Genomic DNA, 26,045 nt, shown 5'->3' on the forward strand with positions numbered 1-26,045 from the left:
TCCTTTTACTCAGTGACATGCCGGTCCAGACTGTAGACCTTACGAGACTTCCTAATCTAACTGGTTTCCTTACCTGGGTGTGTGGCTCTACATATTGGCTACACTGGGGTCTGTCTGGAGCGTGGCTGTGGAGGGGAAGAGTAGGGATGCTGCAAGAGGAAAGCCAGCTGGATTACAACGTCCTCCACCCACAGAAGAAGCAGTGAGTTCCAGGGTTGTCTGCTCAGCCCCCACCCCTCACCCCAACCCCCGGCTCCCTCCCCAAACCACCCCGTGAGAGTCACTTGAAGACCGACTGAAAAGTGGGACATTCGTGGTTTTTCATCTTCTTCATGAAGTTTTTGAATTCCTTGTTTTTCTTGTCCCACTTGTGGATGGCCGTCAGCAAGTACTGGCTCTTCACCTTGCGGCCCATGATGAGGAAATGGTGGCTGAGGTTGTCCAGCTGGTGGCAGGGGCAGTCTGCCCCATTCTTCAGGTACAGGACAAGCTTCTTCAGTTCCTTCTTCTTGATGGGTCCCAACTTCAGGGGCTTCTTCTTCTTGGGGACAATCTTTTTGTCACCATTTTCTTTTTTCACTTCTTTTATTTTCATCCTCAGTGCTAGAGATGGTAAGGGCAGAGGGGGCAAGGAGAGAAGGGGAGAGAAAGCATTTTAGAACAGTCTTTTGTGGAAAGCAATCACCCGAACCTCTGGCTGAAGAGGAAGGTGAAATGCAAGGCAGACGGCAAGCAAAAGGAGACAGTTTTATAAATAAGTACCTCAGTCAACCTGTATGTACTGATTCCAGTTTTGTGGCGCCCATACCAAGGTGCCGCAAGTCTCACATACATTTTCAAAACCAAATCCTACTTCTCTTTGTTAAAACTCGGTGACTCAGAATATCACACAATGCTTTAAGAGAAGACGGGGATCATATAATCCAATATAATCCACATGATCTAATGCTTTACACTTCTGCATTCAAAATCATACCCTAAGTTTTTATTTTTAAGAGAAAGTTATTGGTTTAGTTTTTTTAACATCCAAGGGTCATAAAGTTCTCGAAAGTTGTTTCCGCTGAACAATGTTCTATGTGTGCACACCCAGCAAGGGCAAGTTACAGGGTGCTTCAAATGGTCACGCTCAAGTGCATTACACATCAACACCCAACCTCAGCACTGGAGAAATCGGCGCCCCACAAGTTTGTCTTTTAAGGATTTTTGACGGCACATTTTAAGGAGTTTTGACTGCTACTGTTTTGTCAACCGCTAATCAGCCTCTAGCAGGTGCCACGAATGTTCTATCCACTGAGTAGACCCACACGGCTCCAAACCCAAGTCCTGGTGAAGTCCAGTAGGTAAGTCCAGGTGATGAACCCTCAAAGCTAATAAGGTCCATGGGCTGCTTCCATTCTCAGCACACCCCGCAGGAAGGGAAAGAAAGCAAGTGTGTCCACCGACTCTGCCTTCTCTTTTTCTTTGTTTGTATAGACCCCAACTTAACGTTACTTTAACATTAATGTGCGCACCTGACTTCAGCGACGGCTGCACAGGCTCTGCTGATGCAGATAACTCGGGGTGGAGGCATTCGCTAAGTTGTCCGTGAGTCGGCACACGGCATCGCTACTGCAGCCCACTCTTCTCTGGAAGACCAGCAAGCCCCACATGTTTCCAAAGGAGCTGGAAATCCTTTTCTAGATGCGAATCACCAGAAAATTTGTACATCCTCTGCATCCCTCCGAATTCAAAATTACTCAGCCCCCTCTTTTGAATAATGCAGAGCCTCCACCCACACTCCATGAGGAAAGGCTTGAATGGGAACTGAATAACAACAGCTAACGATGATGAAAGCATGTGGCATGCCAGGGAGTGTGCTGAGTATTTTCCGTGCGATTCCCTCAATTAAACCTAACAACTCCGTGAGGAAGGTGCAATTATTTTCTCAACTGATAGTTGAGAAAACTGAGGCATAAAGGGTTCCGTTGACTTGCCCAAAGTCGATTTAGGACCTCACGAACCCTGAATTGAAACCCATGTCTGAATGTGCACTTTTAACCACTTGGCTGCCCATGCCGACTCTCTGGTTGCAAAAGTCTTTATAATGAACCCGAAACTTAAGAGAACTGATTAAATGGACCAAGAAAATAAGAGGGAGGGGCGCAGACTCTTCCCAGTTTCACCCACATTTCAAAATGAGTTTACTTATGAAACGGTAAAAAGAGCTCCTCCTCGTTGACAGACACTATTCTGGCCAAGGAAAAGCTGCATTGTGAAGCCTTCATAATTCAATGTTTAGTTGATTAGAAAGCACACCCTTGGCCTAACCCAAGAATAAATGGGTGGGGGGAAAAGTCCTAGAAACAAATCTTTAATGAATGAGTCAAAGTCAGTAAATTCAACATGTTCCCACCACTTTTTTTTTTCTTACAAAAAGGGCTCCAGACTTTGCAACCTACTTAACCCCACATAATACCCCAGACCTGGTGTTTCTTATGAAATGCCTGATGCCCAAGGGTGGCAGTGGGTTCAGGAACTGGGCACCTAACAGCAAAAAGCTCTCCCTGAGGATTAGCACTGACCTCACAGGATGGTCCAGGCTTCCCCACACACACAGCGGAGCTGAGCCGCTTCCCACTGAGGTCCTTTCTTTAGCCCTCCCCCCAGCCCAAACCAGCCATTGGCCAGCACCGTTGCCCATGCTTGACTCCCACCTGCACTGTGGACAGAGTGCAGTGGGACCAGCAGGGGGGATGCAGAATGGAAAGCAGCAGAAACCACTCCTCCAGGACCTCACCTCAGACATGCCCAAACAGGCCCACGCCTGGGTAAGCTTCCCTTGTTGGCTTACAGACCTTGTACCCGGGGTTCACTTGAGAAAAGACTTCAATTGTGCTGCTCCATCGCTGGTTAAATGAGAAAGGTTCTCAGTGGGATTGAATGAGGAGCCAACAAGAGGAGACTCACTATTCAGGCCCATCTCTGCCTCCCCTCTGCCAAACAGCAAATGGGACCAGGAGAAGCCACTAAGAAAGGCATCAGGGAACAACTGTCCTCCTTTCACAAGACCTTCTAAGAGGTGGCCCCATGCGTTAGATGAGTCTCAAGCTGCATGCCAAAGTCTAATGCTGGGAGCCAAGCGTCACCATAGGAGTGATCAATTCCACCACCAGGAGAGGCGAGTGCACAGCTGGCTGACCATGTGGGCGCTCTGTTTTCCAGAGAAGTGAGCCATCCATTTTTCAGTACTCACCACATGCCTGGCTCTGCCTATGGGCACAGCATAGGTGCAGTCGGTGTGGTTCACAGCATCCAGGTGAAGAATCATCTTTACTAGTTATTACAACCAAGGAGGAGGGCTCAGGTTAAGTAACGACAACACGCAGCCACCGTTTGTGAGGGACAGAATCAGAATTAGAAGCCATACTTGCCCTCGAAGACCCCGCTCTTTCCTACCGTACCATGACTAGGCTTCGAAGGATGTTGCTTCAGTGGAAATTATCTCACTCTTTTGATTGTATTGCTTTTAATCACAACTCAAATCAAAAATTAATGGTCCTTTGCCATGACTGTGTAGAGGAATTCAGTTTACATAAGTGGGGGGACAGCACAGGGAGAGGGGAATCAAATGATGGAAATGTGTTCTGCATTAGACTCTATTGCCTGCCATTTGGCTCACTTTCTTTTTTGAGGTAAGGAAAGCAGGGAAGGAGGAGGCACATATGGCCAGAAATTACTAACATCTTTCCATCTCTCAAGGGTTTATTTTAGGGATGCAGATTACCAACAATGTTTGGATAGGCGATTAGCCGTCGGAGGTTGATTTCCCTGTGCCTGTGGATACGTGGGCAACCCCCCACCGTGCCTCACCCAGGGGCTGCTGCAATGGGGTGGGTGCTGGCCCAGCGGTAGCCTGGGACTGATCACCTCCTCTTCTCCTCCCAGCCCCCACCTCGCTGACAGGCACCTGGACCCCAGGGGTCACGGCCCTGGACTGCTTTCTGAGCTTGCGATGCCCATGGTGGTGCTGGGCAGGAGGGAGGGGAGGCCCCAAAAGGCAGCAGCTGGTACAATGGATGGAGTCCTGGGTCCTGGGTTCTACCTGTGTGACCGCAAAATCTGGTTTTGAGCTCCCTGAGTGTCTGTTTTCCATCTACGAAGTGCGGGGTGAAGTCTGCAGGCCTAACAGTACTACCATCTGGAGCACCATGCTGGGCGATACCAGGCAGCAGGCAAAGCTGCCTTCAATACCCCCACGCTGGGCCCTTGACCTCGGCTACCGGTGACAGCTGGGCCCTGAACTAAAGCAAAACAACAAATAAACAAAACACTTCTATGGGGCTTTGTGCTTTTGTTTGTGTTTAGCAACAACTTGGCGTCCTTCAGGAGTAGAGTATTATTACTCCCACCTTTCACCTCACCGGTCACTGCAAAATTCAGAGACCTAGAAACTTTGAAAACCCCAAATTTAGGATTACAATTAGGGGCTGCCTAGGTCTTTCTCAGCAATCTTAAAATAAATAATCCCTTACATTCAGGAAGAGTCTCAAAGTTTCATTCCACTTCAGTCGCCTAAGCCATACCATATTCTTTTTCCACAAATTGCACTTCCTTGGTATACTTCCCACGAGGCGTGGCCATATCTCCGAGACTGCAGTGGGAACAGGAAACTCACTACAGTCCAGACAAACCCGGCCTCTGCAAAACCACCTCTTCCCCCTGATCTGCTTATGCTGATGGTGCCGCCGTTCTTCCAATGACCTAGACAGGGTGCTGGGATGTAGGACGACTATTAGCCAAGGGCCAGTCGTTTACACAACCAATAACATGGAATTGCTGCAGGAATACAAGAAAGATCTGACAGGAAAAGTGGGGATGGAGCTGGTTTAGTAATCGGATTTGAGACTCTTCTGATTAGATAGGAGTTACAGTGATGAGTAAAGTACAGGGAAGGGAAGGGAAGAAAAGGATGGACCCCAGAGAGCATGTTCACAGGGGTGAGAAGAAGAAATTATTACAAAAGTCATCATAGGTGCAGATGGAAAACCGGGCAACCTGGGCACTCAGAACGCACAGGAAGAAGGTGTTCTGAATGGAGAAAACACTCCCGACCACAAATGCTGCACAGTTTGGGAAGGAGTGTGAGACTAGATCCCCAGACTTGGCAATGGGGGGTCCCTGCTGACCTGTGGGAGCCAGGAGCCACAGGGGTAAGGGCGAATTCCAGAGAGCTGACAACCAATGGGAAGTGGGGAGAAAAGGTATGCCGTACTGACAGCCACCAAGCTTCTGGAATGTTTGTGAAGATTTGCCACCAGCCACTTCTAGCTAAACATGTTAGATTGAGTGCATGCAATCATTTCCACTCCTTCTCGGAGTCGGTTTAGAATTATAGTGAAAAAGAAGTTATAAACACAGGCAGGAAAGTGGTAAAGGAAACAAGAACCTATCAACATTTAGTGTAATAGAAAGCAAATGGGTAGTGGAAGCTGGCTTGACAGGGAGGGGAAAAGCTAAAACTCAGCTGCCAGTACGAATGAGTCAATCCACACGGCAGGCCCCAGGAACAGTCAGGAACTGGGGCCCCTGGGCACTCCTGCCCTCCATTGCAGAGGCTGTGTTAAACACAGGAACTGGGAAAAGGTATGAATGGACACTCACATCTACTCGTCCGGCCCATAAATCCAGGTGGCAGTCCTCCAGCAACTCCAGCAGCCAAGAACTTTATTCTCTCCAGAAGGTCGGAACCAGCAGACCATGGGCTTAGCTACGCCAGACAGGACAGGGCGGTGAGGTGCTGCACCGACAGAAAGGCTGCAGAGTGACTCAGACCCTCAGGTCTCAACACCAGTTGTGCCCCGCAGTCGGGGAACGGAAGGGTCTCTGTCTAAAGGAACTGGCAGCCCAAAGGAAAAGACCTGCAGTGCCCACGACGAAACTCCGACAGGAGGCAGCACAAATCACAGCCCGTGCAGGTGCACAAAGGGCTTCCGACCGAGTGCTTCACTCGTAAGTGTCAAAGAAATAATACAAGGAAATTTCCCGGAAATGAGGAACATGAGTTCTCAGAGTAGTTAGTCCCCAGCTCAATGAATCATGACGTTTAGAAACACCAGGGATAAAGAGAACTTTTAAGATCCTCTAGGAAAAGGAGAGGGTATACACCTAAGGCAAAGGAGCGGGCATCAGAATGGCAACAGCAGCACTAGAAGCTGGACGGTAACGGGTCCCGTTTGACACTGAGCCTGACTAGCAATCAGCACAGGAGACTAGAATAAAGACAGGAGAATGAAGATGTTTTCAGACCTACAATGGTGAAAGAAAAATCATCGCCCGTGTATCTTTTCTCAGGAAACCTCTCCATGATGTCCTTACTCTACATAAAAGTGCAGAACAAGAAGACACAGAATTCAGGAAACTAAAGATGTAACTTAACATAAAAGCTATGCAAGTCTCAGAATGGGTTTTCCAGAGCAACTGCGTGGCAGACATAAAGCCCAGCCACTCCAGGCGGAAACAGGGGGAAAGAGGACTCAGGCAGATCACCTGCAGAAAAGCTCGGAGCGGAATGCTCAATACTAACCCAAGGACTGGGGAAATGAAATGCGGCAGGGACCAACTCAAGGGGGAAGGTGTACAAGAGAGGAAATGTAAATGCAGAGCACAACACGGCGCAGCTGCGGGGGGCATTTACATAATTCGAACAAAGCACTGAATATGAATCTAACCAACGGTGCGATATAGCTATTGGGGAGAACTGGAAAGAGAGTGTGAAACACTGTAAATCTTTGTCTTCAATAACATAAATAATGTCTTAAAAACTAAAATTAAGAAGTCAAGATATAAACACGTTAAATACCACAAGAAACAGCTAAGACAATTATCTCTGGGCTGTGGGAATTAGCAGAAGGAAGGTACAGGGCAAGGGACTGCCATTTTTGTTTAAAAAACCTTTTATTATTCTTTGACTTTTTAAGCTACATTGATATTGAAGCAAAAACTTAATTTTTTTTAAAAAAGTGTATAGTCTCCAAATAATACATGTGTCACAAAATGTGAAATCTCAACAACAAACATTCCATTTCCAGGTCCTCCACCGTCCCTTCAACTACAGCAGCTGGCCAGGAGTTGGGGCTTCTTAAGGGTTATACTCGAGTAAGAATTCTGGTTTAATTGCTTTTGGGGTGACAGGTGGCCTACAGATCTACTCAATCCCCACCATTTTTCTGATAAAAAAAAAACCAACTTGGTTAGAATTTGAGGTTTCTCCTTGAACTGGCAGAGATGTTACATAGAGTTCAATGGACAGACACTCACCTGAGTGTGACTCGCCTGAGGCCACACAGCTGGAGGCTCCCGCAGCTCTGCCAAGGCCCTGCCCCCTGGCCCCCCACCCAAGCTCACTGTTCCCTCCCACAGCTCCCCCAAACAGAGAAGCAAGAGGGGACGAACGGTGCCCCAGAAGATCCTGGGGACAATTGGACAGGCACATGGACCCATTTTCCCTAATCGGTGCTCGTGAAAATTTACCCCCCACCAGATAATAGAGCACACACCCAGATTCCTGCTGACTTGCTTTTTCCCCTAAATTCCTTTCTCTTGCATCCAAAATTCCCAAATGGATGATGTGAGAAGCAGGGGGGTAAGACTGGCAGACTCTGGTATGGCCCCCTGGATCCAAGGGGAGCACACAAGTGAGCACCCGGGCATCCGCTCCGTGGCCTCAGCTTCTCATCCCACGTAGAGCCTCCCGATGAAAACTCCTGTTCAGTAACAAGACCTCGCTAAGCAACAAAAACAGAGAGGACTCGATTTTCTGCTTCTGACCCCATTTTCATAGACCTCTTGGGTGGAAAAGCGCCATCCCCAAATCCAACTGTGCATCTGAGACTGGGTACCGGTGCCGGGTAAGGCGGGGCTGTGAGCAACTGCAGCCTCCTTCCCACACTCTCAGCAGAGGGTTTGGGCGCCCTGGCAAGCTGGCTTTGAGGCACTGGCGCCAAAGGAAGGCCCTGCGATGGCAGCTCAGCAGCCCTCTTTGCTCCCAGCAGGAGCCGGTGTTTGGCAGCATTCATTCATTTAGCGAAGAAAGGAGCTGCACTTGGTCCCAGTAACTCAGACTCTCGGCCCTGACCACAGACCACAAGCTGCATGCTTACATGCATTTACGACTACAGGACGTTACCAAAAAAAAAGAAGAAGAAGAAGAAAGAAAAGAAAGCAAACCAGCATCGTCCCCCAGAAAGACTGAAAGCAGCTTTCTTTTTCTCTCACAAAAGCAGCAGATGCAGAAAATGCTCCTGAGTGACTGAACATGGGACAACTTATTTATTGGCGTTGTTCTGTTTTCCGGACCCCAGACATCTTGGGGAGGTGGGGGGTTGGCAGGAAAGTGGAGTTTGCAATGTTGCAGCCCCCCAACACACGCAGCACAGTGGCACTGATGTCGGCCAGCGGGATCCTGCTGCCTAATTGCTTGATTTCATGGATTGTGTTAAGTCCCCACTGGTTTGAGCTAATGGTGCAAAATGAAAACCCCACTTTAAGAGCACAGAGCTGCCTGGTGGTTTTCTTTGGGGAGACGTTTGCACTGGCAGCTCTGGCAGCAGGGGTATGGGCCTCAGAGTGGGACAAAGAAGAGCTTCGGGCCCCTCCTTCCAGGAAGCACTATATCCCTCCTCCCCATCTCCCCAAGCAGGAGGCAGAGGAGAATGGGAGAATCACTTAAATAAAGTCAATCACTAGGAGCGATTGAATCTTGGCTCCAAGTTCAGGCGAACCTGCCAAGGCAAACAGTTCTTCCTGCTGCAGGGTCGCTAGTTTTCCATTCCTCTCCATTCCACCCCCCACTGATCGCACGAATGGCAAGGTGGAGTGTGCAATGGCCTCTTGGAAGGAAAAAAGTGAGGAGTGGGTGTCACAACCAATGAACCAGGAAAGCCATGAGCTACCCCTGGCTCTGAGAGATGCTTAAGGGTGGGGTCCTCAAACTTCGGTGTCATCAGAGTCGCCTGGAGCACTTGTTAAAAATGCACATTGCTGAACCGCCCCCAGAGTTTCTGATTTGGTAGCAGTGCGACGGGACCCAAGGATTTGCATTTCTAACAAGCTCCCAAGCAATACTGATGCTGCTGATCTGGGGACAGCATTTAAGAGCCACTGGTTCCAAGAGTTTGAGGCGCGGAGGGTGACGTGGGCTGTGTGATCTGTGGCCTTGGTTATTCGCAGTGGTGCGTTCTGAGAACACTTTCTCGGACGGCGTTTAAACATCCTGGAGGCCCAGGACAGCCCTGCAAACGCATGGAAGCTCCGCTGAAGTCAGCAAGACCAAGACGAGCACATCCACAACCCAGCGGACCTTGGGCGAGCTGGTCCAGCACTGGGTTCAGAGCTGCAGAGGCCTGCGGGCCCCCATCTTTCAGTGGTGGATTCCTGCAAAGTCAGGAAAACAAAAGTGTTGATAGCAAGAGGAAAGGAAAGGACTCTTAAGTCCAGAGTCAGCAGAGTTCAGCTTCTGGTTCAGACTCCATCGCTAGCTTTTGTGCAAACCTGAGTAAATCATTTTCCTTCCCTTGGTTCTCTGTGTAGCCGTTTGGACCAGTTAATCCCAATTTCCATTCCAGCACTGACTATCTTCTAAATCTTTCTATTTTCTTTCTATGCCCTGAAATTCAATATAGAAACCCTGATCAGACAAAGGAAAGGATTCAGAGAGAGATACACCGCTCTGAGTCATCATGGACTTCTCTACAGTACCACGCTAAGAAAGCACCAAAAAAAAAAAAAGAAAAGAAAAGCAAGCCCACGTCCCAATCCTGCGTTCCAACCATCGCGGGATTCACTGAAGCAGAAACAGAGGTCACGCTGGCCCTGATACAAGGTTCTTCCCACTGATTTCCACCTCTGACCCTGCACATCCAACTTTCTGCACTTGCATTTTGTTTCATTTTTCCCAACCTTTCTAGGCTTTGTGTAAACAGCAGGGAGACTCCTGGCCAGGAGGTGGGGCAGCTCTCAGCTTCTCTACGCATCTCAGGAAGGGGCGATGGAGCACATACGACTCTCCTATCTTCCACCCTGCCTGGCCCTGCTGGAAACAGCTATATCCAGGGGGATTATAATGGACACCAAACAGGAAGAAGAGAAATGCTGGTCTCCCGAAGGTGACATTTGTTTCGGCCTGAGGCAGGTTTGGTTGGAGCCAAAACTCTAAAATGTAAATGGGAGTTGGCACCCAGGCCAAACTCAAAACTGGTCTATTTCCTAGGGCCTGCACTCTGGTGAGCTCCGCGGGCACACACCCAGGGCCGCCGGAGGTATCAGCCTCAAGCTAGACATCCTGACTCCTGCTTCTAGGTCCTCTGACCTTCACCGACTCTGTTCTCTCTCTCTACCCATTTGGAGCCTCACACACAAGTAACAGGTGGAGGTTCTGAGAGCCTAAGGCACAGGCGGCAAACACAAGACCCGCCTGCTGAATCCAGCCCTCCACCTTGTTTTATCCAGCCCGGCACCTTGTTTCTACCCGGCGGCAGCACCAAGCTCCTTGCCCCTAGTTAAGGAGTAGTTACATTAATACAGTCCTAAAATTACATTCGGCCCTTTGAAGGCAACCGTGAGGCTGCTGTGGCCCCCAGTGAAAATGGGTTTGACACCCCTGGCCTAAGGGGAGAGGAGGTGCAAGGGAAATCAAGGCAGTGGAAACACATGCACTCCCCACTCTGTGCTCCATCTTCTCAGGAAAGCCACTTGCTTACTAAAAAGAGACAGAAACAGGTATAAGAGAACAAACAAGCTTCCCCATGGCCGTGGAGGCCGCGGTGGGCCCAGAGGAGAGCCACAGACAGAGCTTAGCAGGGACACCGTCCAGACCACACGCCGGGGCCCTGCACCAGCTCCTGAAGGCACTCCGACCATTCAGGTGGCACATGTTTCCTGGGCGCTCACCAAGTTCCTGGCTGCACACCTGGCAGATTTCCTGTAAATGGGCCCCCTTACTCTCCATGTACAGTACGCCCTTTCCTTCTGACACAGTCATGGTCCCAGGAGTTTGGGGCAACAGCTCTGGCCTAGAGCTCCATGGGACACGCCTGTAGGCGCCCAGCGCCCCAGCAGGTATGCCCACGTAGAGGGGGCCAATGGAGCTGACCTCAGTGCTACACACTCAGTTCCCCAGTTCCTGTGCCACCTGCCAAATGCCCCTACATCTTGTTCACGGGCCTCTGCCCCCACCGGGGAGCAAGGCCATGTCCCCTCCACTGCAGTTCCTCTCCAACACCTCAGGCTTCGCGCAGGGCACCCACCACGCAAGCCTCAGCAGCAAGCTTCACCCCAGTGCCAAGCAGGAGGAGAGGTTGCACAAGCCCTTCCTGGATTTGCTGAGGAAGTGGAGTCCCAGCAGCCCTCGCTGTCTCGGCATAGGAGGATTGAGGTGACAGCCACAGACAGGGGCAGACGGAAGACAAATGTCACCTTGCATCTGACCACAGCTGGAGCCGCGGTACGGTCACTTCAGAACACGAAATGGATGAGCTCGTGGCTGCCATCTGAAGACTTCAGAGAAGCTGATAAGTGGGAAGGCATCTTGTCCACTGTCAGATGCTGTACAAACGCTGGTACCAGTTTAGATCTCTCGCAGATGTGTACACAGACACCGTATAAATAAGAGCCACGGTGCCAATTTGTCACAATTTGAGGGTATGCTGTGAGACCACCCCTCATACAGCATGCACACTATGGCTAATTATGATCGGTAGCCTGAGGGGCTGCAGGCAGGGTTCCAAGGACACTGACGCCCCCTCCAGTATGAAGCATTTCATGTACACGTCCCATCAGGAAAGGTGCAGTCTCAGGGTCCAGGGCTACTGTGCCATGCGGCTCTTTTCTGGAGAGAAGCATGGAATGGTCTCCCTCTGGAACAGAGCTTCCAGGAGGAACACAGATTTTGCACTCCTGGCCTCCTCAACCGTGAGAGAACAAATAGCTGTTGTGGACGCCACCTGGTTTGTGATCGCTGTGGTGGTGGCCCCAGGGAACCAACGCAAGCCAAACCCAGCCCCACTGCATTGTCGTCCCTCAGCAGATGGAGCCAGTCAGCCGTGAGAACTACGGAGGGTTTGCTGGAACGTCTGATTCCTGAGGCCAGCCCGTGCTGCCCTGTGTTTGACTGGCAGCTCTGCTGTGTGACCTTGGGCAAGTCACTTAACCTCTCTGAGTTTCATTTTGCTCAACCTAAAAAGGGGGATAACACTACTTTCCATACCTCACAGGGTCACTGGTAGGCTCAGTGTGAAAATAAACTCATGTATGGAAAAGCATTTTGAAAATGGCAAACTTACTGTTACTTTTAAATCTCTACTGTTCCGCACATTTTTTATTTTATTTTATATAGACTTCAAAACTAAGTTACATATCAACAATAAATTAAATACATATAGATGTACAGATTTGTGTTTTTATTTACCCTTCATTCACTGATTCATTTCTTTTATTCACCTAAACTTCTGCCCAACCTTTAAGCACCCCTCTGCCTTCAGGAGAAGTAGAAAAGTGCAAATAGTTTTCTACTGTGTTTTAGGCAAAATGACTCTAGCTTTAGAATTTGGGTTCATTTCCCTACGGTCTTTCCAGAAGCTCTATGGGCTCTCTAGGACCTCCTCATTCTTCATCCTACTCCCTGAAGAGTGAAATTCTGACTATTCCCCAGTTAAGAGCACTGTTGAATTTCAATCCTTGCTTTTTCATTTTGTGACATTTGACAACACGTATTCCCTGCCCTGTTTCTCCCTCTTTCTGTTACTTAGATTTCAGTACCTTTATTTCTTGAGCTTTGGGACACAGCCACATCTGTGCTTCTTCCCCTAGCTATAACAAAAAGTATGCTTCCCTGATGCGTGTGAGAACGGGAGAGCCTACTAGGTGGGCATCTCCTCTTCCTGGGCCCCTCCCTTCGAAGTTGGGGATTCTCCCGTTGCAATGTGAATAGAATGATCTTCACACCTTTTTCCCTGGAAATAGGTCAAGTCCTCCAGACCACACAGAACTGGGGGTGGGTAGGAAATCCAGCGAACCCGTCCTTGGAAGGCAATGAGCAGCCACCAGGTTGCTTTGTCAGCAGTTCTCGAGATTTACTCAAAGACCATCAATCCAATGGAGGGGCCAGAAGGTCAGACCGAAATCGGCAGCTGAGCTCGTAAAAACCTCCCAGATCAACACTGTTTTTCTAGAAGGAAAAAAAATTCATTCCTCCAATTTTCTTACATCTATTGATTAGTTCACAAAATACAGAGAGCTGATTAGCACTTTTTCCTTTGCTCAGACCAACTGCTCTGTCCAACCTATCCCCTGGACACGGATGCTGGTGGGGACACAGGTGTCCCAGTGGGGCCACAGCACAAGTGTTAGCAGCACCCACCTGGCGTCCAACACCACCATCGTTACCTGTTTGTGTGGGCGCAGAGGAACTCTGTGGAAAAAAAAGAACCCTAAGATTCTCAGTGAGTGGGACCCATACACACACAGGGACGCCTAGAGAAACAGCCACAGCCACATCCACATCTCACAGCCACTGAGAGGGTGAAGCCACTGGAGACATCCCGGAGGAAGAGATCTGGTTCATCAGCCCAGATGCAGAAGCAGGACCTGGGGGAAGGAGGGGACTGTGGCTGCGGGTGCAGCGCAGTGGCTGTTGCGTGGACCAGCCACACTGGGGGGAATACTGCTGTGGGAAGATGTTAAGGAGCTGTTTCACTTGAGGCTGTAACACATCAGGACCCAGGTACCTTTGTGTGGGCCCCTCCCCCTCCGGGCCAGGTAGGACCCCCCATGGGTCTCTGAGCACTGGGAGCCCCAGCTCAAGCGTAGGCTTCTGCAGTGACTGCCCCCATGCCTGAGGGGACGGGGGTGGTGAGGGACTCCAACAAAGGCAGGTACCTGGCTAGCACAGTTTGGGTGGAAATGTCATCACTTGTACTGTGAGACATCTGATAAAGGCCCCAATGTCCCATTTAGGACGAAAGTACAGGTGTCTGTCTCACTGGATAATCCAGCCCTTCTTCCCTGAGGTCACATACCTAGTAACTTAAAAGAGTGTCAGATGTGCCCCAGGAGTAAGGAGTGGCCAAGCCAACCCAGCTCCAGGTCCCTCCTCTTCCAACCCAGGGCCCCTGCCGCCGGGTTTTCTACAACGGCGCTCAGGATAAAATTTCCTCGGAAGAAAGGTTCTGCTTCACTGCACGTGTGTGTTTAAAGATCTGTAAGTTAGGACACAGAAGCACAGATTCTGACTGAGGAGTGGGATTTAAGAGGCCATCTAAGCCAAAGTCTCATTTCAGAGACCAGAAAACAGAGACAATGAGGACCACAGTCTCAGCTGTCAGCCGCTGATCGGGAGCTGGAGCCTGGTCCCTGCGGCCTCCACATTCCCCTTCATTCCCCAAGCCAGTCCCCCTTGATTTTGCCCTTCACACACACACACTCAGAGAGCTGATCTCCCCAGCCTCCTGGACTTCAGCCCCATGAGCTCACACAGCCTCCCTCCCTCCTTCTCCAAATGCTAGCAGCCTTCTCCCTATTCCAACGCCAGAACAAAACGCTAAGACGACAAAACCGAGCTCCATCCAGGCTGAAGAAGTCCAACTCCAGCTCGCTATCATGTAAGGCACTCTCTGCAAGGAACGTGGCTGCGGTAAAGGAGGAAAGCTGGGACCAGAGGTCGCTCTGCCAGCCCCCACCCCCTTCAGAGAGAACCTGGGAAGTGCTGCCCAGTCCCCGGCTCTGGCCCAGGACCACAGATCAGATAAAACACCGGGCTTCGGCCCCACACTCAGTCCCCTCCGATTCAAGAAACTGTTACTGAGCAACCCTGGGGCTGTCTGTCCAGGTGGGTCCCCAGCCCATCTTCCTCCGAGGAGCGTTTTGGGTGAGGCAGGGACCAAGACTGAGCATGTGCTCCTGTGAGCTCTCGCATTAGAGAGCAGCCCCAGACCTCACATAACCAGCGCAGCAGGCCAGGGGACGCCAACCATCTCCCCCGGACCGACCGCGGCAGAAGGAGGTCTTGGTCGTGTCCTCTGCTGGGGTTTCCTAGGGTGTGGGCCTCCCAGGAACCCTATGCTGAGGCCTCCATGGGAAGAACAGGCAGCTTCCCAACTCCACCTGGGTTTCTCTTTCTCAGCCCAAAGGGCAAGGCAGGAGCAGGGACAGTTTTCCGATGGCCCAGACCAGATTCAGTCCACCAACCGACTCCCAGAGGACATCAGGACAAGGGGGACCTGGACGGGACAATGAGCGAAACAAAGGGAAGGTGCCGCGCTCCCTTCGAGGCTTGACTATTCCCCACTCGAGTAACCATTCAAAACAAGGAAACCTGCCAGAAGACACATTAAGTCTGTAAGAAAAGAAGGCTGCAGGCAAAGAGCTGTCAGTCACGCAGAAAAATCAACAACAGTCTATTGATTTCTTTTCCTTTTCCAGTGAAGGGGCAGCTTCAGGCTCAACATTCTCACCACCCTCCCCCATCCCACACAGTTATACAACTGTGAAAGCAAAAAGGGATTTTTTTTAAAGTCACCAAGAAAACTGATACGAGAGTGGGGTAGACCAGATGGTCTTGCTTATATGAAGAAAAGAGTAGGACAGGGGAGGAGAAGAGGGAGGCCCAGCCCAGGGTCTGCACTTCGTTCCAGGCTTGTGGGACCTCCTCTCTGGCAACTGGAGGACCATTCCCCCAGAGACATGACCACCAGAAGGCTCCAAGCCATCTCTCTGGTCTTCATCACAAAGACATGCAGCTAGGAATGAATTTGCGGGTGTATTTTTTGCACACCCAGGAGCTGGCCCTTTCCTGGCAGAAGAATGGATCTGCACAGGCGGTTGGAACCAAACAGAAATGCATTTCAGAGGTAGTATTCCACGTTCTGGGTGATCGCGTGAGCTGGGGGCCTGTTTATTGCTCTACCTTCCTCAGGAAAATAACCTGATATCCTCAAGAGAAGGAAGGTTCACCCACCAACACAGCCACCTCCCAAGTGGAAAGCAGATAACAAGTGCTCCGTAAACCACTGAATCTTGGACTCTGCAGGGCTGGGAAGTACGTACCACAGGGACATGCCTTCTGGCTTCCCGCCAAATGCAGGCCTTCTGGGTATCACAGGCAAGACACCATCTGGCCTCTGCATGGCTCCTGAGACGGGGGGCCCTACTACCTTGTTAATCACGGTTTTATTTCCTCACCAAGCCAGGTTCTCCCAGACCCACACGGAACAAGTTTTCCCTTTGCTGGACTAGACAGTCTCAGCTCTCTCAACTACCGCCTTTCCAGCACTCACAGCCCTGAGAAGCCGACATCTTCAAACACGGGGGCTTATCCATTTGAGGGAGGAGAGGGGAGAATCGCCAGGCCCCTGAGAAAGTGGGAAACATCCGGCCTGACTGCGCAATATCTAGGTCTGGGAACAATGGCCTGGCAGCTCAGTTTCTGACAACCGTACGCCAAATATCTGCCATTGGCCAGCACGGGCCAAAGGGAGGCTGAACACTCATTCTACACGCTGGTGTCAGTATAGAGGAACAGCAGAGTGGTCACTTCCAGATGTGACACGTCTGCACCAGGGCCTGCCATGCCACTGCCCCCGCTTTGGGGGCCAGGCTGGCACAAAGACGCCGGCCTCGATTTTGCAAGTCTCCTCTCCCACCCCATGGTTTTGGGCCCGAGTTTTCAAGTGATAATGCATTCCCTTGTGAGCCCAGAGATGCTCAGGGGTTAGGTCAGCCTGTATTTTAAGAACCTCTAGAACAATAAGCTCCTTTGAGAGAAACATCACCACCACTAGCCTGATTCAGAGTTGGTATATCTGTTAACTGCATTCGCCCTTTATTTTTCCTTTTTAAGGAAAGCCAAGTGTGCAGCTTATGTTGTCAATGCTTTCAGGGAAAAATGGCCACGCTGGGCCTGCTGGCAGCCTCTGCCTGAGCAGAAAGCATCTCCGGGGGATGCCGAGTGAGGCTGGGAGATGGCGCCTGTGACCGGCTGCCATATGCTAACTCGTGAGAGTGTTTTCACTTTGTCATTTCTAGGACACTTGGATGGACTCTCATGGGGTCTACACAAAAGTTCTGACAAGTGTGCACATTTATCCTGTTTGGTAGCTAAGAAAACTGGGGCTCAGGGAAATAAAGTTGGCCTAAGTCTCATGGTTGGTAAATTGTGGGGCTGGAATTAAAACTCGACTGTGAGGTTTAGATAGCGCTCCTTAGAAGTCACTGGCTCCACGCTTCCAAAGTGCTTTCGCATCTGGCTGTCTTCCCCACGCAGGCGAAGAGGATCCTATGCCCTCCATCCCTGGGTTTCTGAGTAAACACAGGGAAGAGCAAGAACCTCGAAGACAAGGTCAGGAGGGGGATCCCAAAAGTGGAATCAGTTCAAGAAGCTGAGGTCAGGATGTCCAGCAGCCCCTCAGGCACTGTCAAGGAACACTCATCTACAATGTAACAACGTGTGGTCCTTTGCGGTGGTCCTGCAACCCAACTCCAGCCCCAACTCAACGCTTGGGCATCCAACTCAACTTTGCACCTGTTGCACACTCCTAGACGCTGGCTTCTCTTCCACAGGTGCCTACGATGAAGGCCAAGGGTTCCCAAGTGAACACTTCTGGGGAGCAGGGAGCTGCCAACAACGATATTCTATCAAGAAACCAGCCCTGTCTGGGGTGGCTCAGTGGATTACTGAGCACCAGCCTGGGAATCAAAAGGTCACCAGTTCAATTCCAGCTCAGGGCACATGTCTGAGTTTCAGGCGAGGTCCCCAGGCAACGAGGCATGCGAGAGGCAACCAATTGATGTTTCTCTCACACGTCAACGTTTCTCTCCCTTTTTCTCCCTTCCTTCTCCTCTCTCTAAAAACAAAGAAAATAAAATCTTGAAAAGAAACCACATCACGAAGTTTTTGCAGAATAAAACTATATAATTTCAGGGCTGGAAGGAGCCTCAGAGATCACCTAGGGTGAGCCCTTAAGGAAACAGACCGGCCCGAGCGTTCGGTGGCAGTGCCGGAATCAGATCCCAGGCCTCCAGAATTTGTGTTACTGTCAGTCACATCACTTCTCCTTGCACTGAAGTTTTTACTTTTGTTTTGTGACAGGGAGGTAAACTGAGTCATGAAGAGGTTAAGTGGCTTGACTGAGCCGACACAGCAGGTGGTCAAACCAGGCCTTGACCTCAGATCCCTATGACTCCCGAGGCCATGCATGTTCTTTCCATTCTACTTTTCAAGCCCCTGGGACCACGGCATGCCCTTTAGATAATCCCTGCTCCCCACTGGAATCTGCTAAGGAAGTGACTCCTGCCCAGAGAACCAGCACTCCTAAGTGGACTGGCTGCAAACACTAAAACCTAAGCAAAGTAGGCCAAGTTGGCATTTGGAGTAATAAGAAAAACACCAAGACTGTAGGAGTGTACCCGAGACTTCAAGATGGGTTTGCATAAAGGAATGCTGCAGAGGAATCTTGATGGGCTTCCCGAGCCCGGGGAAAGCAGGGCCATGTTCCGGAAGGCCTCGCTGGGAAGCGATGGGGGAAGGAGTGAGCCTCTGACCTCACCAGTGGAGACTAAGCACTGAGAGGTTGGGGCAGTGTAAGAGGCCAGCTCCCGTTAGCTATGCAAGCAGCTGTCTGCCACGGCTGTGCTTGCCAGGCAGATAAGCTGGGAGCTCACAGATAACCACACATGTGTGTGTGTGCACATGGCTCACTGCACCACATGGCTATGCACATGCACCTACACACCCACAACCCAGACCTCCCCATACACACACGGACATAAACACACACACAAGCCACAAATGCACCCTAACTGAGGCCTCTCCCCTTGTCCTGTATTGTAGCCCCCACCCCTCTTGGCTCCCTCTTCCAGCCAAGACACCTGAGCCGACCCAGCCCCTTGGGCCCTGACTAATGCCGTTACCAGTCCAACGACCACGGGGCTGGCTCCAGAAGCGCTGTGTTTGCTGCCTGCCTGGGTCACTAACAAGGGCTGGAGAGAAAAGTCAGGGCAGTTTATGACAGCTCCTAATGATAACTGCTCTTGGTAATGACCAGCTCTGCGGTGCCCCAACTCCGAGCTGATTACAAGCTCTGGCTCCTGCTCCACACACTCAGAACAAGGTCTCTCGGGGGCCCTGACCGCAGCAGATGGCCCCTCTCTGCCTGCCGGGGGCCCCATGCTGACCTCATCAGGCCGGCCTTCAGGAGCTCCTCAAGTGGGTGGCCACGGCTGGCCCAGGCCTGGCCAGCCCTGACCTGAACCCTTACTTACGGGATGCGACTGAGGGCCTCCTCTCTTCCCCTCCCCAACCTCACCCAAGCACCCCATCCAATGCCTGAAGTTCTGCTGTACTTCATCACGAGGATCAGTGAGTACCTCCTCTCTCAGGCGTCCTCCTTCTCCTTCTCCCCCTGCTCCCCACCCAAGGTCTTCTTTTAAGATGTGACAGACAGTAACATTTTCTTTTCTTGTCTTTTTTCCTGAACAGGTTTTATTATGCAGGAGGGGTGGGGCTCAGTCCTCCTGGGCTGCTGCCTTCCTCATGGCCACAAGGACATCCTCTCCTCTTCTTGGCACAGATGTGTGTCCCCACCCTTTTCTTGATGAATTTCAGGGCGCCCTTGTCCTTACAGACCTTGAGCAGCTCCATGGCACGCTGCTCATAGCAGGCAAAGCCACACTCCTCTCAGATCCTGTCCCATACGAACTTTGCGTGCTTGGTGAGGTGCCCGCAGCAGCGGCTGTGCCTCGGCTTGCTCACGTTCTTTGCCAGTCTGTGGCCCACGTTGAGGCCAATGGCCATGAGGTAGCAGAGAGCCGCGGCTGCTGCTCCTCAATGGCAGCTGCGGCAGAAGCAACAGTAACATTTTTCAAATAGGCTCCTGGTGCTTCTCCACCTCCAACCAGACAGCGGCTCCGTTCTCTGGCCCGGCATTCAAGATCGCCACGAGCTGACTCTGGCCCGCCTCATCAATCACATTTCTAGATACTCACACTACAGACCTAATGAGCGGACCACAGAATCACCACACCCCAACGTACAGACGTCACACCTCTATGTCTTGATCTCTCCTGGGCCCTCAGCCTAGAATAGTTTACCGCGCTCATCTTTTTGGCTTGGCAAACTCCCACCAATTCCTTCGAGGACAGCACAAGGTACCTCCTCTCCCGAGCTTTCCCTGACCCTCTCCCTGGGAAGAACTGTCCCCGCCTCTGTGCTCCCGTGGCTCCCAGTTCCTGCCTATCACAGGAATTTCAGCATTTGATGGCACAATATTATATGTTTTTTCCTCTATATCCGCTCATCATCCTGCACAACCTTCTTATGTGCACGAACCAATGCTGAGCCTGACACACCATAGTACATTCTCACTTCACTTCCACTGGCATTTATTCCGTCTCTCACACTAACGTGCAATCAGTTCATCGAGGCACTTCCATCTCTAGGGCAGGAAGCACCACACTGAGTAGCAGAGGAGGGCTGGGTGCCAGGGCCTGAGACGCAGAAGAGATGCACCTTGGGGAAGCCCAGGACAAACGAAGCTCTGGCCTCAAGCTGGCCCCAAGCTGGCCCCAGCAATGGGGAAGGCAAGGCGCCCCAGTCCTCCCGTGAGCTTGCCCACAGATATATCTTCACCCCACCTCCAAAACTCACCGGCTCCTGTTCAGTCAGGTGGAGGCATGACAAAGTGGGGTGCTCGCACCTCAACAAGGTGGCTCTGTGCAGGGCTCTCTCTCGGAGTCCAGTTTAAAAGGTAACATGCAACAGGATGGAATTGGACCTACTAAAACTCTCCCCTGCTTGTGCTTAGGTGCACAGGTGAGACCTTTCTTCTGGCCAGCTAAGGTCTTAGCTTTCTTGCCAAAGGCTCAATTCAGGGTTTGGAGCACCTGGAGGGAGGAGGTGGTTGCTCACTTTGGCTCTGACTATGGGCACTGCCCTCTTCCTGGACCCTGGGAAGAAATGATGCTAACACTCCCATCTGCACAGCTGACATCTCTCTGGGTATGGATCACAAAGTCAGCGTGTGCACTCTACAGTGTAAGCAGGGCCATGTACTCAAAAGACGACCAACAATCATCTGTTGAATTAAATCTGTACAAGAATACACCCCTCCAGCAGACAGTTAGATTTTCAAAAGAAAATGCACCCTGGATGCTGTGGCTCAGTGGATTAAGTGCTGGCCTGCAAACCAAAGGTTCGCTGGTTTGATTCCTAGTCGGGGCACATGCCTGGGTTGCGTGCCAGGTCCCCAGTTGGGGGCATGTGAAGGCAACCACATATTGATGGTTTTCTCTTTCTCCCTCCCTCTCCTCTGTCTAAAAATAAAATAAATATTTTTTAAAAAAAGAAAATACATGTGTGCACATAAGCACACATGTGCACACACATATCACACACCTGTCTTTAAATGAATGTGTGTTTAGAGTAAAGAAGCTGTAACCCAAGAGGCTGGGTGCTGGCTGGCATGTGGCACCTTGCACCTGACTCTCAGAACAAAGGCTGTGACTCCCCAGGCAGCCCTGTTCCCTGTGGGTGGATGCGGCTGTGGGTTCAGTGGAGGTTAGAGGCTGCCCTCAGCAGCCATCTTGCCCTGCCCAGTGTGACAACAATTCTTAGTGATTGACCTGCTTCCCTCCTGCAGCCCAGCCCCATTAGGTGGTGTCTCTGACCTGGGCCCATGGCCACAGGGAACAGGTAACCACTGTAACACACCTGCTCAGTCCAGCTGCTGCTCATTCATCAGGAGCAGGACCAGTGCCACTGGGATCCCGCCACCCTCCCAGTGGGATACACAGGAAGCAGCGAGTCAGAAGAACCAACTCCTCTTCTCCACACCTCAGTTCAGCCTTTGAGACCCGACGTCCTTGGCCGGGGCTAGCCCTTACACAGTAGCCAGAAAGGACAAATGACATTCTTTACCTGCATTTATTGACCTGATTTAAGTTTTGCCCCTTTAAGAATTACTGCTTGTTTTGAGCCTTCACTCCCTTTTCCATCCCTCATCCCCTGACACCAGCAATGCCACTCTTTACCTTCTCCCTGGTAATCGTAATCCTGAAGTTAGGATTCTCCTCTCTTCTAGGAACCTGGCCTGAATGTCTTCAGCCCCACCCCTACCCCCCAAAAGGCCTTCCTCCTTCAGGCCTGAGGGTTGGGACTATGCACAGAAGCAGGGGTGTCCAGCCTGCCACCCACGGGCCACATGTGGCCCAGGATGGCTATGAATGTGGCCCAACACAAAATCATAAATTTACTTAAAACGTTATGAGATTCTTTTTGTGATTACATGTCGCAATGTATGTAATGTGTGGCCCAAGACAACTCTTCTCCTTCCAGCGTGGCCCAGAGATGGCAAAAGTTTGGACACCCCTGCATGACTAAAGCATCTGAAATCACCAAGAACAGAGAGAAACAAGTATGGCCAAGGCCTGCCACATCTACCAGATTCTTAAATTTTTGGAGGACAGGAGCCAGGTCCCCGGTACAGAGCTGGGACCACAGGAAGCCTGGGCACACAGGCCATCTCTGCCACAGACACAAGAACCTGCACCCAAGACCCATGCATGGCAGCCGGCACCACCACCCCACGAGGAGTGCTGCGTGAGGGGACTTTCCGCAGGTGCCAGCTGTCTCTGAAGGTTTAAAGTGCTTATTCCAGGCCCTGCTTCTACCTCTGCTGCCAGAGTTGGCGATTACGTTCCGCCATTTCCAGAAGCTGAAAGGATCTGTTGTGGACGACACAGCGATGTGAATTTTCCAGGGGCTCACGAAGAGAGAACACATCTGTGGCACTGAGAAACGTCCTGGGGAAAGTGCTGATGGAAGGGCCGGAGAAAACAAGGAAAGGAAAGTCCTACTCATGATCCTGCCCGAAGGAGCCAGAACATAGATTAGGGAAGCTGGTTCCTAATTTCTCCCCACTGCCAAAGCACCGTGTGGGCATCTCTGTGCAACTCACAGACATCCTTTCAGAATTTGTAAATGATTTCCCTCCTGCCTGCCCTACAGAAAAATACTCCTTTATTCCCCTACGTATCTGCAAGCCAGTAAGCCATCTGTTACCTGCACATCAATCCCTGAGAGCTGTCAAAACCGCCTGGCCTCACACGCCCCACCTGGAAAGGCCATTTATTCTCAGGACTCAAAGCCATGCATAGACGCCCCGCACACGAGCCCTCACTAAACAGATGCGGCACCTCTCCTCCACAGTACTGCCTCCTCTCCCTGACCCAGCAAGGAAATCGGGACCGGAGACACCCAGGGTGGGGCCTAAGTTACAGAAGGTACCCCCAAACACCTTTAACCTCAGTTCCCTGCTAACGACTCTGACCAAGACTACGGTGATTTAGAAGCTCCAGCCTCGGGGACTGGGAAGGAGCAGTTTGTAACTCAGCCGTCTCTCCGTGAAAAACCGCTATGAAAAATGACCTCCACATCATCCTCGCAAAGATGGAGAAGGCTCTGTTTCCTCTCTTCTCCATCACCACCGCCCAGTGGTTCATTCACCCATCACTCCAACAGGTCCTGGACACTCACCGCTGCACTCACAGAGCGGGACCCGCCCTCTTTATTCCCAAATGGACCACTCACAACCACTGATGAGCAAAGTCAGAGATCCCAGGGAAGCACCTCAGCACTTCTGCCACTGTAATTCCAGCTCAGCAGAATTCACAGTGGCTGCCCCGCCCACACCATGCCCTGGCCCCAGCTCCCAAATCATTCAACACACCCCAGCCCCCTGCCAATCTGGCTCAACAAATGTCTATTTTCAAAGAAACCTAAGCTGCCCGCTTCTGGTTCACTTCCCTTGTAACTCATCGCAGGCTGTTTGAGTGATGCTGAGGGAAGCCGTCCTGAGGCTTGTCCCGTCTGAACCAGGAAGCCCTCAGTGCCAGCACTAAGTGGCACTCAAGCCCAGGGAGGCCCACCCAGCAGGAGCAGCTCCTGTGCACACAGGCCCAGCCAGTTCTTGCTGCTAGAGGCCCAGCGGACCAGGCTGCAGTGCCAGGTCCTCCCAGGCACAGCGAGAGTGACAGCGCCAGTGACAGGTCAGGCCTCTTACACGGCAAAGCTGTAGCTCAAATATTTATTGTATGTGTCTGGCTTTCACACGGAATTTGCAACCTGCCAGTTACCAGTGTTTACCTTGGTAGAAATTCACGGGAAATCTTAGCCTGAACAGGTCCAGAGTTTATTTTACTGCCAGATAAACAACTTTCTTTGATAAATCATCCATGTGACAGTGCTCCTGAAAGACTAAACAAAGATTTCAAGCGCAATCTATAGGCCTTTGAGAAGCCTTCCAAAGCTAATGCATGTTTAATTGGCTGCTCCGAGCAGGCTGAGGCAGGGCAAGGGCCTGACATTTCTTTGGCCATTTGTTCTCCTTTAAAAAATATATATATAGATCGGGAGCTTCTGGCTCGTTTTTGCAAAATTGGACAATATTTACGGATATTTAAATGTTCAGTGGCTTCTCAACATAGCCCGTTCTTCGGTTAAGGTGGGTACGTACCGAACAGCACGTAGTTTTGTTGGGAAGTAAACTAAAAACCGCCCTACAGATACTGCAGAGAGAAAAGGGGAGAAAGCACAACACACAAGATCGAAAACTTCTCTTCAATAGACCCTAATAAGTTGTGAGCAGAAAAGCTCATGTTAGGAATAAGATTTCTTAAAAACACACAAAAATCCAAAAAGAAAAAAACTTCAGTGGGCATGTCCTAGAATCGGTCTATACTCAGCCCAAGCTCCCTGTGTCCCACAGCCTTCGCTGGGAGATGACACCCAGCTCTGCGATGACGTAAGGGCGTCAGCCGACACTGCTAGAACATAGGGGTTTTTGTCTGCGTTGGTTTGGTTTGGGTTGGGTTGGGTTTTTTACCTCCTGCACCTTGACGTTGTATAAAGCTTTTAAAGTTTTTCCAAACGGGCTTTTAAAAAAGGCTTCTTCAGCTCAATCCTCTGTTAACCTGAGAATTAATCAGGACATTCCATTTTTGTTTCTAAAAACTTTGCCAAACCAGACGATTTCGTTAGCGGTAGGATCTTCCTACCTAAGCTAATTTCCACTCTGAGACGATCCTTTTGAGGACGAAGAGATACTCATCCTGGATGGAGTGGCCACCAAATTCCAGGAACTGCACACACTTGATTAATTCCATTCTCCCCACAGTAACACAGGAACCGCCACCCCCATTTTGCAAGTGAGGAGGTGGGCTCAGAAGGTTTAGAGATTTCCTCGTGGCTGCTCAGCTTATCGGGGTGGGATCTACTCCAAGCCTATGGCCCGATGCCTGTGTTCTTTCTCTGCTGCACTGCCTGCTTCTCTCTATGGAGAAAGAAATCGATTATTCAGCCCCTGCCATGTGTTAGGCACAGACATCAGTCCACCTGCCTCCCACAAACTCTGAAAGTGGTGAGGCAGCACCCTCAGCCCCCTCCCCAAGGAGGTCCCTCTACCATGCCCAGCAGGATGGAAGTGTGAACGGGCGCGAGAGAACATGAGGGAGGAAGGGTATGGAATCTGGACTGGCAACCCGGGTAAGTGCTGACGGGAGCAAAACCTGTAAGGGATGCCAGGCGGAGTGGCCTTGGGCGATCAAATCAAGTGACTAACTCCTCTCTCTGAGCCTTATTTTCTTCAGTCTTTAGGATGAGAGCCCCAGAATGGCTGCCCTTGAGGTCCCACCATGCTCAGCATATCTTCAGAATGACAGAGGGGTGCAGATGAGCAAAACAACACTCAAATGGGCCACAGACGCTGTGTGGGCTACAGACCAGCCCCATTATCTGAGCTCATTCTTCACCCCCTCTTTCTCCAACCACTCCCAGAAAAGCTTCAGAGAACAGGGGTGAACAGGAGGGCAAGTCCTCCCTGCCCCCCTTCTCCATGATAGTTTATATATACATCAAATGATAAAGAGGACATTTTGTTAACTGAAATAAGCCAGACACAAGAGGACAAATATTGTAGGATTCCACTGATATGCACCGAGAACAGTCACAGAGACATAGAGTG

General features: G+C 50.9%; 1 protein-coding gene and 1 pseudogene across 1 annotated transcript in view; both read right to left on the bottom strand.

Moving 5' to 3' along the window:
• Positions 1 to 255: 255 nt before the first annotated feature.
• The window catches only part of SFRP1 (secreted frizzled related protein 1), a 37,837-nt gene continuing 12,047 nt past the window's right edge, over positions 256 to 26,045 (bottom strand). The window contains exon 3 of the mRNA XM_024578955.3: positions 256 to 603. Coding sequence (XP_024434723.2) covers positions 281 to 603 — 323 coding nt within the window. The 3' untranslated portion in view covers positions 256 to 280. The remainder of the gene's footprint in view (positions 604 to 26,045) is intronic.
• Positions 19,459 to 21,703, bottom strand: LOC128779855 (large ribosomal subunit protein eL36-like; annotated as a pseudogene).

This window comes from Desmodus rotundus, chromosome 13 (assembly GCF_022682495.2).
Source record: "Desmodus rotundus isolate HL8 chromosome 13, HLdesRot8A.1, whole genome shotgun sequence".
NCBI classification, from domain to species: domain Eukaryota; kingdom Metazoa; phylum Chordata; class Mammalia; order Chiroptera; family Phyllostomidae; genus Desmodus; species Desmodus rotundus.